Here is a 16,008-nt window from a genome sequence, read left to right on the forward strand (position 1 = left end):
CACCACAGTGTGGATTAAAATGATTGAAATACTCAAAAAAGGCACCTTTTCATATCCAGAACATTTTTTACACTTAAATAGATAACCTAATCTTCTGAGATTGAAAAAAAAACTCTCGTACTCCACCTCAGTGGTTCTCAACAGGGAAAAACAAGGGCTGAACACAAATAATAACTTCTGCTGTCAAAGGCCATACATCGAATTGACCTCTACAGTATTTTGGCACTAGCCTAATTAGGCAGATGCCAACATTGGCAGGTTGCTTTGGCATCTCCTCATCCATGAAAAGCATCAATAAAACTACACGAGACAAAATAAAACACGATAAAATAAATAAGCTCACTTGCTGAGAGCGTAAACATGGTTTGCGCTGACCACAACGTGTTTTTCATGTGAAACCAGCATGAAACCACTGAACGTCTGTTGAGTTTTTCAAAAACAACAGGATCTGAACACATAGTAAATCAGCAAAAAAGAGAGGCTGTATAAAATTCAGGTGCTATCATGTAATAAATTATATTGTTGGGCTGTTCATGGTAATATTAATACATTATTTTTATTACTATCTTGTTCTTAATACTCAAATAATTTTTCTTTTTAGAGACCTAGATTCAGGTTTCTAAAAAAGGCTCTTTATGAAATGTGGAGGGCTACGGTATGTTATACTTATAACGATAATATTGACATAATCCTTTTTAATATAAATACCACTGGTAGGGGAAATAATCGCCGCAGCACTATTTATCTATGTAAATGTGATCTCAGCCTGCGGTAAGTGATCTAAAGAGCTAACCCCATTCTGTTTCTTATAAAAACAGAATTTATTTTTAAACTATGGTAATTCCTTGATATATGTTGACCAAATGCCTCAAAAGTGCTCCTTTTACATGAGTAGGTAGATTACACCAGTCTTTCAATTCTACTTCCTTTGAGAGCCTGAGAACTTATTCATATCCTGGTATCACCCTGTCTGGCATTAATTCAGGATAATCATAGCACAGAGAAGACAAAGGGCTGAATCAATCAGCCATTGATCCCCAGAGAAGAATGAATGGAGAAAAAAGGCTAATCAGATAATAAAGCTCTATAAGGACCCTCTATCGGTTCTGTGCCCTTCCTGTCCATTTACTGGTAGAGAGGACTGAACTATTGATCTTACCTTAGGCCAAACGTGTGGGACTGCTCATAGTTGAAAAGGGAGTGAATCTTTGCGTCAGAGTTAATAATGATGAGGCGGTCCATCAGATCCTGACGGGAAGAGTGAGTGAGTGATTATCAAAAATGCATGATTTCAAATTAATTGTAACAAAGACCACAGCTGGGATGTGCAGTACATCATCGGTCAAAGTCTGCCCTCAAACGATCATGATTAGAACTGCAAATAAAGAAAATCTGAGCTTAAACATCACATTCATTACATATATACATCCCATATATTAATATATTTTAAAACATGACTTATTCTTGTAATGGCAAAGCTGAATTTTAGCTGCCATTATTCCGTTCTTCAGTGTCACATGATCCTTTAGAAATCATTCTAATATGCTGATTTGGTGCTCAAGAAACATTTATTTTTATAATTACACTTGAAAACAGTTGTGCTGCTTAATATTTTTTTGTAGAAACACTGATACATTTTTCTAGGATTCTTTGATGAATATAAAGTTCAAAAGAATAGGATTTATTGGAAGCAGATTTTAGTGTAACCATACAAAAGTCTTTACTGTCACTTTTGATCAGTTTAATGCATTCTTGCTGAATAAAAGTATCCACTGTATTCTGAATAAAAACATTTTTGAATTGTAGCGTATATACTCTTCATAGATACCTTTCTACCTTTAGTCCGTTTGTATTGAGAAATCACTCAATACATCAAGGTCAGTGAACAGACTGTGGACGGTTCATGATTGTGGGTTGAGACTAGACATGTATAGGCCAGTATGGGTTTGAGACGCAGGCTGTCCAGTCTATTGTACTCACTAAAACTGATGTGGGCATCTCTCTCAGATTGTACTCGGTCTTGTTAGGAAGCGCTCGATGTCCCAGCAGCTCCCACACAGCGTGAGGTGAAGAAAGCAGATTCACTAGAGAGAGGAAGGACTGCGCACACACACAAAAATCACTACAGTTCACTCATAGCCACTTCAGATTGATATTTTTAATCAAAGAGATAACTCATCAAACCATTCTAAAACATATTACCCACACAGAAAAATCACTACAGTTCACTCATAGACACCTCAGATTGATATATATATATATTTTTTTTTTAGAAATAACTTTGAAAATAGCCATTCTAAAAATATATATTATTTATATTTTCGGCCAAATAATGTAAGAGGTATTTCATTTTTTTTGTTTTTTAAGGCTTATAACCTTTTATTAAAATGTAATAACTTGTAATTTCATGTTGACTTTCAAGTGGTCGGTGGCTGATTGTGTGCACTTCTGCTAAAATCATTTATTCATGGAATTACTCAGTGTAGCTTTTACAGGCACACTGTGGAAATTGGAAATCGAAGCCTTATCTAAATCCATAAAATCTCAATGAAGCGTAGCTTTTGCTTCTAAATAACTGTAAATAGCAAAGCATTACTGAATATTTATTGCAAGGTAAATGATGGGTGAGTCATAACCTTGAGGCAGTTCCTGTCGATAGGGTCCATTGGAGTAGATTTTGGATGGACCACCCTTACATCCTCTCGACCACACTCCAAGGCTGACCACAGCTCCACCACAATCGTCTGGACAAATCCTGTAAATCCACTCAAAGTTTAACAGCCTCAAATCCTAGTTTCCATGTTAAAACTTTAGCCCCTATATTGAGCAACGCTGTCTCAGTAATTACCGTCATGTACAAGCCCTAAATCAATATAGTAACAGGAAATGTAATGATTGCAGAAACACTAGTAACAATGTACAATACATTCAGTACATTTTTAACATGACCTTTGCTGTCTGAAGCTATGAGGAGAAAATATAGAAGATGCTGCTCTTAACTCTCAAGATGTACATTAAATTGGTCATAAATAAGTCTTCTAGCTACCTGAGCTTTGCAAGGCCGCGATGCCTGGGGCTGTAGCAGCCACCTGGGTCACCATCACACCGTAACCAAACTTCTCACACCTGCTGACCTGAGATTAGAAATAGAATGGAGAAAATACACAGTAATAGGTTACCTTTCCGAGTCTGGAAATATGTAATAACTAGCAACTTCTCAAATAAATATAACATTCCTTGTGCTCCATGACAACTGAGTAGACACAAGCAATAAAAACAACTGCATGCTACAAATCGTTTATAAAAAATTAAACCAGATTTTTATTTTCCAAATGAAAATATAAGTAATGCTTGCACATGTAAAACTCATTATCACTATACTAGGGCACTTTGAGGTGTTGCTACATATATTATAAGATAAAACAATATGTTGACCACCATACTGAGGTCACATGATCATTATCAGATCCAACAGCAAAATATAGATAAACAAAAATATTTATTATCACAGATAAAAAAAAATTATTTTATATAAAATTCTGTCATCATTTACTCACTTTCATGTTATTGCAAACCTCTACAGATTTTTTGGAAGACATCTTGAAGAATGTTGGTAACCAATTTTGGTTCCAAATTGACTTCCAATGCATTTGTTCATACAATGAAAGTCAATGGGAAATGATACTGTTTTATTACTAACATTCTTTAAAATATTTCTTTTAGAAGAAACTGAGTGACTTGAGGGTGAGTAAATGATCCCAGAATTGTCTTTTTTCGGTGGACTATCCCTTTACTGCAAGTATCACTAGCCACTAATATTAATATCAGAATAAAGCACTTTTGAAAGTGGCATCTGATTTCAATACCTGTAGTTTTTTGGTGAATCTTGAGAACATGTAGGCGACACACTCATTGATGGCTCCAGTCTGTTGGAGGAGCAGCAGTCCTTTTGGTGTGGCAGCAAAATTCAGCAGATTGTCCAACAGCATCTCTTCCCAGGCCACCCTGCAGAACCAAGACAAAAGATTCAGCAAGAATGCTAATTATTTCTTGTTCTTGTTGATTTATTTCCACAAAACAGCGCTGGCAGGCCAAGCTCAAGTTTAGCACAGAAACAAACAGCTTGTGTATGAACAAGAGAACACTGGAGGCGTGATGGAGGCATACTCACACGCTCTGCAGCTCCTGGGAAGTGATCACTGGGGGAGCTCCAGGAACAGGAGTGGGAACTCTCTCCGACACGGAGCTTGTCTGCGGGGGAAGAGAATTCACTGTCAGGCTGGACTGCTACACGGCATTTAAACCCTTCGCCTAAATAATGAGACGACACATTTAATGCAATGTTGATTCCTCACGCCGCTCCAACTCGCCCTTATGAAGGCAGGGGAACCCCGGGAGGTTTCATTATTGACGGAGCAGCTCTTTACTGCTTCTTCTGTATTCTACAAATCCTCTTCACACAGCCCACAGAACGGATGTTCAGCAGTTCTTCCAAAATTAATACTGTTTAGCTTGGGGAACATACACTGTAGGCTGTAAAGATGCTGTCCAGACTAAGTAAAAAGGCTTTATTTTGGCTGTGAGATGACTGATCATAACAAAATATAAATTTTCAATAAGCAGAATTTCATGTTTTGTTAAAGTGTCTCACTAAACATGTTTTAGTGAAATTTTACTAGGAAATACAAATACACAAAAAAATTTGAAAACTTTCTTTTAACACAAATTAAGTTAAGCTTTTAAGCTGAATCTATGTCAAGAGATACACTACTGCTTAAAAGTTTGGGGTCAGCAAGTTTTTACTTCATTTAATTTTTTCCATTATTCCATTATTATTTATTTATTTTGTATTTTTTTGAAAGAAAGAAAGATTTCATATGCAAAAAGCATACATTCTATTTGTCAAAAGTGACAGTAAAGGCACTTTTAATGCTACAAAAGATTTCTATTTCAAATAAATGCTGTTATTTTGAACAATTTATTTAGTATTTATTTTTGTTTCCACAAAAAAAAAAATTAACCACAACTGTTTTCAACCTAATAATCATGTTTCCTGAGCACCAAATCAGCATATTAGAATGATTTCTGAAGGATCGTGATACTGAATAGTGGAGTAATGATGCTGAAAATTAAGCTTTGCCATCAAAGGAATAAATAACATGTTAAAAATTAGGGATACCACTTTTTCCAGTACTCGCCCGATACCGATACTTTTATTTTTGGTACTTGCCGATACAGAGTACCGATACCAATATTTTCATTGCATTTGTACATTTTTAAAATATTGGGTACAGAAACCAAAAGAGTATGTATAATGTTAGTTGGTTAACTTCATTTATCAAATAGACACAGTCAAACCGAAATTTATTCAGACACCTTCAACATTTCTCACATTATCACAGTTTATTCGCTATAGTTTAGAAAATGGTAATAAAATATGACAAGAACTGTGTCAGAACAAATTCAGCTTGATAATGTCAGATAACTTTGATAGAAAGGTATGTAATGGATTACAATAAACCAAAAATTATTCATACAGCTGTCAATTTATACACATCTATCAATACTTTGTCGGGTGACCCTTAGCTTTAATGACAGCATATAGCAGGGGTAGCAAACTCCGGTCCTGGAGAGCCGCAGCCCTGCAGAGTTCAGCTCCAACCCTAATTAAAACTCACCTGCCTGTAGCTTCCTAATAACCCTTCAGACCTTGATTAGCTTGTTCAGGTGTGTTTGATTAGGGTTGAAGCAAAACTCTGCAGGGCTGCGGCTCTCCAGGAAATCCAAATGATGCGTGCTAAGTGAGCGAACATCAATAAAGATCACACAACAGAAGTGCGCGCTCTCTCTCTCTCTCCCTCCCTCCCTACCATTAAGTAACTTGTGCATTGTTTTACTTACATCTTTTTGACATATCCGACCGAACTACAAACTTTTCAGTGATGTCTGTGAGAAAGGTATATTCACTCGACAAGCTCGCGCATCTGTGCTGCCGCGCGCTCAATCCACTCAGCGTGATTTGCTTATCAGCTCGCATTAATACAGGCATTAATACTGAATGTTTTATATTCATTGCATACATATACTTCGTAGACATCTTTAATCTCTAATTACTCCATTCTGCTGTCTGTTTTCGATGTTTTTTTGTCTGAATATGGCACTTATCACATGCTGTGCGGTATCGGCGTTTGGTATCGGGGCATTTTAACAAGTACGAGTACGAGTACTGGAGCTCGGTATCGGGCCCGATACCGATACCAGTATCGGTATCGGTGCATCCCTATTAAAAATATATTTAATAATAATAATTCACAATATGACTGTTTTTACTGTATTTTTGATTTAATAAATGCAGCCTTGGTGAACATAACAGACTTTTAAAATAATTTTAAAAAATCTTATGAAAACTTTTGAACAGCAGTGTATTTGTCAATATGAGACAGGGAGTGGCCAGATTCCCAGACAAAAATTAATCAGACAATTCAGTCAATGATGTGTTCCAGTCAGTGATAAACATGACATCATCAATGACAGACTACACAAGTTACTTTATGGTTACCAAAATTCTGTGCCACTGACCTCATAACACTCATACAACCACAGACTATCAAAAGACTAAATATGATGAAATTCTGGCTTTTATATAATCATTGACAGGATAACCGATCATCTGTAGGTTTAAAGCCCACAAGGGCATGACTGTACACTCCATTTTAATTGAAAGGTTGAAAGGGTCAACCTCTGTTGTTACTGTATTGTAAGTCTGGAATAAACAGTCAACTAAAGAGTAAACTGGTAATAACTGAATTAGTGAGGCTAGTGTGTATAAAGGTCACCGTTCTCCAGGCTTTAGCGATGCACTCATGCAGGCTGTATGGCCGTAGAACATGCAGCCCCTCGCAGGTGTTGTACATCTGCCGACAGACAAAGACGAAGGCCCCGCTCACGGCAGGAGGAATCTCCAGCTCGCTGAACACATGCAGCTCTTTTGCCAACAGCCTCTGGGTAAACTGTACCACCACGTGTGCTGCTGAAATACTGTGGAAATAACAACATATTACAACACAGTAATATAATACCATATTAAAGTACTTGGATCTCTGAATATTTTTAAACCGCACTTTTAACTGCTGGATTGGTATGGCCAAATGAATGGTGGTACAACTGTAGTCGTTGACAACCTGGGCTATTCTATTCTATTCACATTAACTTTTTGTTACTTTCACAAAGTATGCTACAACTCATCTCACTGAAGACACGGGTGTCAAAGGTTCCTTTCTTTTATTAAGAAACTCATTCTTTCATCTATGCATGCTGATGATATATATGGCACAAGTGCCGACTAGCTCAAGATGACACTAGCAGGAAGAAGAAATAATGAATGTAACCTGAGAGCAAAATTAGATTTACTTACCTTTCACCCTCGGCCGAGACGAGATTTCTGTCATAAAGCAGGAGTGATAAACCTCGTTCAGTGGTAGCGATCCTCGCCAGCGTGTCTGCTATGTGAGTCAAGGCACCTTCTAGGGAATTTAATTTGGGCTGCAACAAAAGACAAACTGAAAATGCTTGGGGTGAACAGTATAATGCATATAAAAGGCTACAGATGAGGTCTCTGATGATATGTTATATAGAAGGCTACTGTTTTATTTCAAGATTTAAATTAACAGGTTTCTTCTGTAGTGCCATAACTGTAAAAAATATTCTGTTTATGTTTTCCTTGAAGATACGTCATGGAAATGGCATCAATTCCTTTCTTATATGTGCTGTCACAAAGTTGGTATAGAACCCATCATGTCCTATTTTACAATATAAATAATATATAAAATAATGTACATGTAGACTAATGTTCAAATGTTTAGGATCAGTTCGATTTGTTTTGTTTTATTTTTTAAAGAAATTCAACAAGGATGCATTGAATTGATCTAATGTAAAGACTATCAAAAATAAAAAAAAATGTTATAGCTGCACCCTATTATGCATATACTGAATGAAATGTATATACTGTAGATAGATGTAGTTTTAATGTTCAAATAAATTAATAAAATTCAATGGAACTGATGTCACATTAACAAATTCCTCCCGTGTTAGTATTTAGTTTAGTTTAGTTTTTCATATAAATTCAATGAAAAAAAGTAAAATTATAAAATTGTAGAATAGGGCCAAGTTTAGAATGATTTCATAATCATGTCTAGACTCTTGATTACGTGCTGATGGGAGTGTTCACGTTGTGCTGACCAGCTTTCCTTTGAGCAGGGTGATAACAGGAGCCAGCAGAGTTTCTATAACAGGGATTTGGTAGAGACACTCCACAGCACACTCAGTGCGGTCACACAGTGTCCTTAACACCTCCATCACAAGATTAGTGGGGGACAGGGAGTCTAGAGAATACACACACAAACAAACAAACAAACAAACACACACACCTCTGTGATAACTTGTTAGGAGCTTCAGGACACCTTGGTTGTTATCGGCCTTAAGTGTTACTGCAGAGCTCAGTTAATTAATGATTTAAAGTGCAGCACGAACTGCCCAATGAGGACAAAAAAAAAAAGGAAAATCTAGCCTACCTCTTTAAAAAAAAAGGTTATGTGCTTCAATATGTGATTTGTGCTTTATGCTACCTGGTTAAAGCCTGGTTCACCTGAAATTGAGAATTCTGTCATCATATGCACCAAATTTGTAAGACTTTCTTTCCACTGTGGAACCCAAAATGAGAAATGTTGAATAATCTGAGGGTCAATGTTTTCGACGCAATTACAATAGATGGGGATTGAAGGTTTCAAACATTAAAAGGGACATGAATATTCTTCAAAAATGCACTTTTCATTTTGTGTTCCATGCTAGACAGAAAGTCATATAGGTTTGGAATGACACGAGATTGAGTAAACGATAGATTTTTCATTTTTGGTGAAAATAAACATCCTAATTAATAATTAGCCCCACATAATAATATACTGTAACTAAGTTTTCTTGATAAGACTGAGTCATTTATTTTTCCAAAGTAGTAAGTTCATTAACCAGAAGAAGATATAATAGAAGCTTATCCTGGCACTAATACAGTAATGTCACTGTGAGACTGATGATTTGGCACATGCATATTAGCACTAACATCTACATAAAAAGTCATAAAAATCACACGCTTAGACTTAAGACACAGGCGTGGTTGAGTTTCTGAGCTAGAGTCGATCAGAGTTGATCACTCTTGTACTCTTATGACGCACCTGCATGTGTCATCTCACCGCAGGATGGTTTTGGGTGTTGGTACATGATACTGATCAGAATCGCAACCAAGTCGGTCAAAGTTACCGGATCTGAAACAGGCGACAAATGTAGAGATAGTTTAGTGAGTCAGACTTGTTCTTCTCAAACATTATCCACAACCTGGGTTTGTTTCCTCCCCTCTAAACCTACCTCTCCGCTTCTTCACTTTAATGGGAAAAAGTTTCCTTCCATTAGTGTACATCACAAGCCTCCCGAGCACACACAGCGAGTGAACGAAGTAAACAAACTCCAGCTCTTTAGAAGTGTAGAGAGTTCTCCGAGCAGGGCCTGAGGGGCAAAACACAAGAACAGAGAGCATGCGCTAAATGGATTTAGTCATTTGCATGTGACCTCCTGTTTCTAAATTAGCACTGAAAAACAAATTTAAATCTTTAAAAAACCTGAGTGCAGAAAGGTTGAATATTTAAAACGCATTAGAGAAGAAAGTGGTTAGGATTATTTTCTGGGTTCCATAATCAGAAGAAAGAAAGAAATTATATACTGCTTCAAATTCATAAACCAATTAAATAATATTTTATATAGAAAAACATGAAGATAAATATTTTAATTTCAATTTCAATTTAAACAATTTTTTTTTAATAATTCTCATGACAAATTAAGTACATTTCCTCCAATGATTCCCATAATGCAAAAAAGTAATACTGTAATTATGATAGCATTTATTATTCATTTTGAGTATCGATATATGGTGGTATACCTCATTTAATTTATGCTGATTAAAATAAATAAACTGCAATCATCTAATCAGAATCCTCATTATGAATAATAGAAATAAATTAAAATTTATTTATAAGCAGCAGTAAAATGTCTGTAAACGTTAAACTACTGAGAATTTGTGGATGGAAATGTGCTGAATTGCCATGAAAATGATGGAATACAATTAAAAAACACATTTCAAGCATTATCTTTTTTCCTTTTCTTTTTTTTAAATGTCAACTGTATGTTTCTATGATATTCACCAGTTAGAGATTTTACAAGTGTTTTGACCTTTTAAAGATAAGGTAGATTGATTCCACTGAAATATGACATCTGAAATCTGTTGTAATATTATACGAGTAACCAAAGTGACTATTCTGTGAAACAAACATAAACTGACCCTGATCACAGAAACTAGATAAGCATCTTTTGAATACCGCTGATGTGTTATGAATGTTTTACAGCTGTGGGTGGTTTGAAAGTCTGGTCGCTATGGCTTGTGAATACAGCAGAAGATCAAGTCAATACTGTGTGCATGTTTTGGTGTTTTATTTCCATGCGAGTCTTCCAACTACAATACAGAATCAGAATTCTGGTAAAGCTCTTCACTATCCACAAACCCTTGGAATTATCTCTGGCAATGATAATCTAGCTAGTTGCCCATGAGAGGACAGTCTGTAGCAGCATACAGGGGAAAACATAAGCCAGCTGTCAGATAAAGTATGATACTAGATGTGCACATTGTGGGCAAAAGTTCAGCCGTACCAATCTGCTGATGTTCAAGGCTGTGGATAATTTCCAAAGTTTCTTCTCTAACTGAATCACAGGAATCGAAGTAATAAATGCACTGCTGCAGAGCATTAACAATCTGGGGAAAAGGATCCATAAAATCCATCATTAATGACTTGAATACATTCTATTATTAGCACTGAAAAAACTGTCCATTTTACCCATTTCATTTAAACTAGCCAGTGAATGTTGATTATGTTTGGAATAGAATATTATCATACTACAAAATATCCAACAATTTCTACAATGTACAGCATGAATACTGGGCTCAGTATGCATATTTTAGATGTACACCATTAAAAACATGCTCATAAAATCATGTGACAACAATGTAGCATAATATTTTTGAAATGTCTGTAAAAATACTAGTAAAAAACAGTAAAAACTGCATGGTATAACTCACCAAAGACTTGTATTTCCTCTCAAGAAGTCTTAAGACAACAGTTCTGCTGTAGTAGCCATGCTAGAAGACAATATTTTGACATCACTTTTAACAGTATTACATACTGTATAAATTTAAAAACACATTTTCATAATCAGTATTTGTCATTTTCCAGGAAACATACCTAAACATCCTGAAAAGAAGATAAATTTACTTGAGAAGCAAAACTGAATTTCAGAGTATACTGAACTGAACGTTTTCCTGTTTTAAGTGTAAAAGATCTGTTCATACCAAGAACAATAACTATACTCAAAGTTTTAAAAATCCAAACTATAACGATAACTATAACAACCCTTACTAAATTTAAAACATGTGCAGCATTTATAATCACAGAACACACATTAAGTGTGTGCTTACAATAAACAAAACATTATGACTAATGTAGTTATTATTATAAGAAAAATCAACTCAAGATATATTCAAGACATGTTCCTTTTTTTACTGGAAAGTAAAGATCAAATTAAAAAATACTAATTTTGAAAATGGTATGTGGGTTTTTTTTTTTTGTTTTGTTTATTCTTTGATAAAACCTTGGCTCACCATCCATTTCTTAAACCAGGTGGCTTTGATATCTAGCAGAGAGATTAAGTGTATAGGCTCTAGGGATTTTTCTGAGCCGGGACTGCTCATGCCCTGTTCAGAATGCAGAGCGAGAAGAGAGAGGGTATTCTCAATGATTTCCTCCATGTACCTAGAGCACAGGGGGAAAAATCATTTATATTCAAGCCAATCTGACACAATCAAGATATCGCAATATTTGGGAAATGTGTTTGAAATGTGAAAGCTCACTTCTCAGGATGTCGTATCCAAAATGTTGTCACTTCCTTCTGAAAGTCATTCATTAATCTCATCTAGAATGACCAGAAAGAAAGAAACTCATCTTTATACAAGCAAGCGAAACTTTATTCATATTTTTATCCAAGCCAGCTAAACTTTATTTATCTTCATTCATAGGAGGAAGGAAATGCCACATACTTGTTTGAGGAGACGGGCCATATCTGGTCGGTTCGCATCAATACTTGTAGAGCCGCTGGGAAAACTCAACTTATGGTAGAGGAAATGAGCCTCCAAGTTTTTCGCTGAAGAGAGATGTTGACACTTCATGAAAATGAACTGACGGAATGACATTCACGTATATACTGAATATTAAAAGATACTTCATACTGCTAAAATAAGCTTAAGCTATTACCTATGGTACTGTAGATATCCTTAGTCACATTTAATGGAGAAGACGAAAATGTTTTTGCAAAAAACTGAAGGACTTTATCCTGTGAAAGCAAAACATGTTAACAGCAGTGTTAATTTAGTATCATTGTGATACCATGCTTTTATTAATATTCTGAATTTGTTGTTATTTTTATATATATTTTTATTACATTTTATTATGTTTTACGTGTTTTTCTCATTTTTTATTTCTTTCTATTATAGTTTATATTATTAATAAGATTTATATAGTTTATATTTCACTTTTAGTTTTAGTGAGTGGAGTACAGTAATTTAAACTAAAATAAAACATTTAAGTTTTATTTTACTTCAGTTAACTGTTTTATTTCAAGTAATGATTTTTTAAATGTTTTTAGTTTTAGTTGATTATAACAATCCTGGTTCACAATACATATAATAAACTCCCACATACTGTGCGATTCAAAACTGTTAGTGAAACAGGTCATGGCCTCCCATTTCACATGACACCTCTTTTCTGTAAACTGCTTGAAAATGTTGGCCCTTGTATTTCCACATTAAGCAGCTAAGGAAACTATTTTGCTGTTGAGGCCATGGCTAAGGTCAGTGCTTATTTAGCACTTATATCTTACGCTGAGCTCATGGTCAGGGTCAGTGAGCGCAGCAGACAGGTTTCGGCGCAGGCCAGTCCAGTTTTCACAGCTCAGGACATCAGAGGGAGGGGCATAGCACAAAGACTGCAAAGCTTCCAAGCGAACCTGCAATTAAACAGATCAGGATGACCACTTCATCTCTGGATCAGAATGACAGTTCTCTCTTTCTACAATTGAAACTATGGGAAGTGGGTGTATCAGAGGAGTTTTCACCTCTCGTGGTCTACCGGGGTCAAGCTTCTCAGCGATGACTTGAAGTTGTTCATGCTTGATAAATGCATAGCTCTACGTGTTGAAATCAAAGAAATCAGTTAGTGATTCAGTCTATGGTATGAATGTACAGTCATAGAATGAGAAAGGCTGAGATAACCACAATGATATGCTTGTCCAAGAAACAATAGGAGCCTCTGTAACTTATCTGAACTTATACAACAACAACCTGATTGAATGAAGAGTCACTGTCAGAGCAGTTGTCAGTGTAATGACTGCTTGACTGCTCATGTTGGCTCTTCCTGTCCATTTCCTCTTTCTTCAGCTGATCTTCCTCAAATTTATTGATCAGTGATTCCACAACCACCATCATGGTCTGTTTCAGAGTCTGCATCATCTGTTTATACCTACAGAATAAAAAAAAAAAGCACATGTGATGTACTAAACTATCCATATTCGGAGATATTGCTGAAACAATAAAAACAGAAATCACTCCCATGAATCACTGATAATACCATAATCAAGAAGTGGACAGTAACAAAGTACATTTACTTGAGTATTGTACTTAAGTTCACTTTTTAAGTATCTGTACTTTACTTGAGTATTATTTTTTTCTGGAAACGTATGACTTTAACTTCACTACATTTGAAAGACAAATAGCATACTTTTCACTCCACTAGATTTCTATCAAGGTCCTCGAAGTAGAAAGTCATTACTATGTAGCAGCTTTGAAAGTCAGTGGGTGATTTTTGTCTTCTCTAAAACGTGACTTATACAGCTACTGTTGTGTTGCTGGCTTTTAAAGCAAGTTTGATTTTTTCCTTATCAGTCTGTATTTACAACAATTTCACTGTCCACTCAGTTCAAATGTGGATGAATGGCTATAGGTAGATAAGTGAGATCACTTGTTTCATTTCTATAGGTTTTTAACATTCTAAAAGCTCTTCATTCCAAAGATACTACAAACTAGTCAGTGTATTCAGTCGGCGTAATGCATTGCAAGTTGCTTCAGAGGCATTGCAAGTATTACATACAGCAATAATAAAACAGTGCATTGACATAAAAAAAGAAATGTACTTTTGGTACTTAAGTACTTCAAAGCAAGTACTTCTGTACTTTGACTTATATACTGCCATATCACCCTGCAGCCCAAGACTGGTTGCCCACTGAAGCTAAGCAGGGTTGAGCCTGGTCAGTACCTGGATGGGAGACCTCTTGGGAAAACTAGGTAGCTGTTGGAAGAGGTGTTAGTGAGGCCAGCAGGGGGTGCTCACCCTGTGGTCTGTGTGGGTCCTAATGCCCCAGTATAGTGACAGGGACACTATACTGTCAAAAAGCACCATCTTTTGGATGAGACGTTAAACCGAGGTCCTGACACTCTGTGGTCATTAAAAAAAAACAATCACTTGGCACTTCTTGTAAACAGTAGGGGTGTAACCCCGGTGTCCTGGCCAAATTGCCCCCCTGGCCTTTGTCAATCATGGCCTCCTAATAATCTCCATCCACTTTTGATCCAGATTGGCTCTATGACTCTCTCTTCTCTCCACCTGTAGCTGGTGTGTGGTGAGCGCACTGGCACCGTTGTCCTGTGGCTGCCGTCGCATCATCCAAGTAGATGCTGCACACTGGTGGTGGTTGAGGAGAGACACCCCAACCCCACATGATTGTAAAGCGCTTTGGATGTACAACAACACACAATAAAAGCACTATATCCAACGAGTTGGTGTTTTTTCAATGTATGCTTCAGACATGGGTCACGACGAGGCGTTCCCCATAGCGACACCTAGAGGACGCAGTTCGAAGTTCCCATGAAAGGGAAACACAATAAAGCACTATATAAATGCATCATTCATTCATTCATTCATACTTAAGTAAAAATTACAACTTTCACTTGTTACGCTGTTTCAGTTCAGATCAAATCAAATCACAACAACTTATGAAACAGATCCGGCATGACGCAGCTGACACAGAACAGCATAAGTTGTTTATGTCCAGCGGATATTCTCCAAAATGGCACCAGGGTGATGCTGCGGAGACGAATTGTGGAATAAGGTCGTTTTTTTTTTTTTTGAGCACAAAAAGTATTCTCGTAGCTTCGTATAATTGCGGATGAACCACTGATGTCACATGGATTATTTTACAGATCTCCTTGCTACGTTTCTGGACTTGGGAACATTTCAGTTGCGTTGCTGTCTATGCAGGTTGACATCTCTCAAATTCCATCAAAAATATCTTATTTTGTGTTCCGAAGATGAACGAAGGTCTTACGGGTTTGAAACGACATGAGGGTGAAGTAATTGATGACATAATTTTCATTTTTGGGTGAACTATCCCTTTAAGCAGCACAACTGTTTTCAAATATAATAATAATAAAAAAAAAAGTTTTTTTTAATTAAATCAGCATATTACAATGATTTCTGAAGGATCATGTGACACTGAAGACATGAGTAATGATGCTGAAAATTCAGATGTATCATTACAGGAATAAATTACATTTTAATATATATATAAATAAAAACATGATTATTTGAAATTGTTGTAATATTTCACAATATTACTTTTTTGGCATTTTTGCCTTTATTATGATAGGACATTACTCACTGACAGGAAGCGAAGTGGGGGAGAGAGGGGGACAGGATCGACAAAGGTCCACGAGCTGTGACTCGAACTCGGGACGCCAAAGCGCAACAGCGCTATATGTCGTCGTGCTGCCCACGAGGCTATTGGCGCAGACTACTTTTTTTTTATTAA

At 36.3% G+C, this 16,008-nt stretch overlaps 1 protein-coding gene across 1 annotated transcript in view; it reads right to left on the minus strand.

The window, feature by feature from the left end:
• The window catches only part of LOC107675228 (protein broad-minded), a 39,626-nt gene that overhangs the window by 21,810 nt on the left and 1,808 nt on the right, over nucleotides 1-16,008 (minus strand). Inside the window, exons 4-23 of the mRNA XM_016469504.1 lie at nucleotides 13,487-13,664; nucleotides 13,261-13,332; nucleotides 13,027-13,152; nucleotides 12,402-12,480; nucleotides 12,188-12,291; nucleotides 12,002-12,063; nucleotides 11,753-11,903; nucleotides 11,174-11,233; nucleotides 10,747-10,849; nucleotides 9,415-9,552; nucleotides 9,225-9,314; nucleotides 8,239-8,381; nucleotides 7,415-7,542; nucleotides 6,837-7,038; nucleotides 4,172-4,251; nucleotides 3,867-4,005; nucleotides 3,047-3,134; nucleotides 2,637-2,755; nucleotides 1,981-2,100; nucleotides 1,160-1,248 (exon numbers count right to left, since the gene is read on the minus strand). Of these exons, the coding sequence (XP_016324990.1) occupies nucleotides 1,160-1,248; nucleotides 1,981-2,100; nucleotides 2,637-2,755; nucleotides 3,047-3,134; nucleotides 3,867-4,005; nucleotides 4,172-4,251; nucleotides 6,837-7,038; nucleotides 7,415-7,542; nucleotides 8,239-8,381; nucleotides 9,225-9,314; nucleotides 9,415-9,552; nucleotides 10,747-10,849; nucleotides 11,174-11,233; nucleotides 11,753-11,903; nucleotides 12,002-12,063; nucleotides 12,188-12,291; nucleotides 12,402-12,480; nucleotides 13,027-13,152; nucleotides 13,261-13,332; nucleotides 13,487-13,664 (2,271 nt within the window). The remainder of the gene's footprint in view (nucleotides 1-1,159; nucleotides 1,249-1,980; nucleotides 2,101-2,636; nucleotides 2,756-3,046; nucleotides 3,135-3,866; nucleotides 4,006-4,171; nucleotides 4,252-6,836; nucleotides 7,039-7,414; nucleotides 7,543-8,238; nucleotides 8,382-9,224; nucleotides 9,315-9,414; nucleotides 9,553-10,746; nucleotides 10,850-11,173; nucleotides 11,234-11,752; nucleotides 11,904-12,001; nucleotides 12,064-12,187; nucleotides 12,292-12,401; nucleotides 12,481-13,026; nucleotides 13,153-13,260; nucleotides 13,333-13,486; nucleotides 13,665-16,008) is intronic.

The sequence above is a fragment of the Sinocyclocheilus anshuiensis genome, unplaced genomic scaffold (genome assembly GCF_001515605.1).
Source record: "Sinocyclocheilus anshuiensis isolate Anshui unplaced genomic scaffold, SAMN03320099.WGS_v1.1 scaffold1222, whole genome shotgun sequence".
NCBI classification, from domain to species: domain Eukaryota; kingdom Metazoa; phylum Chordata; class Actinopteri; order Cypriniformes; family Cyprinidae; genus Sinocyclocheilus; species Sinocyclocheilus anshuiensis.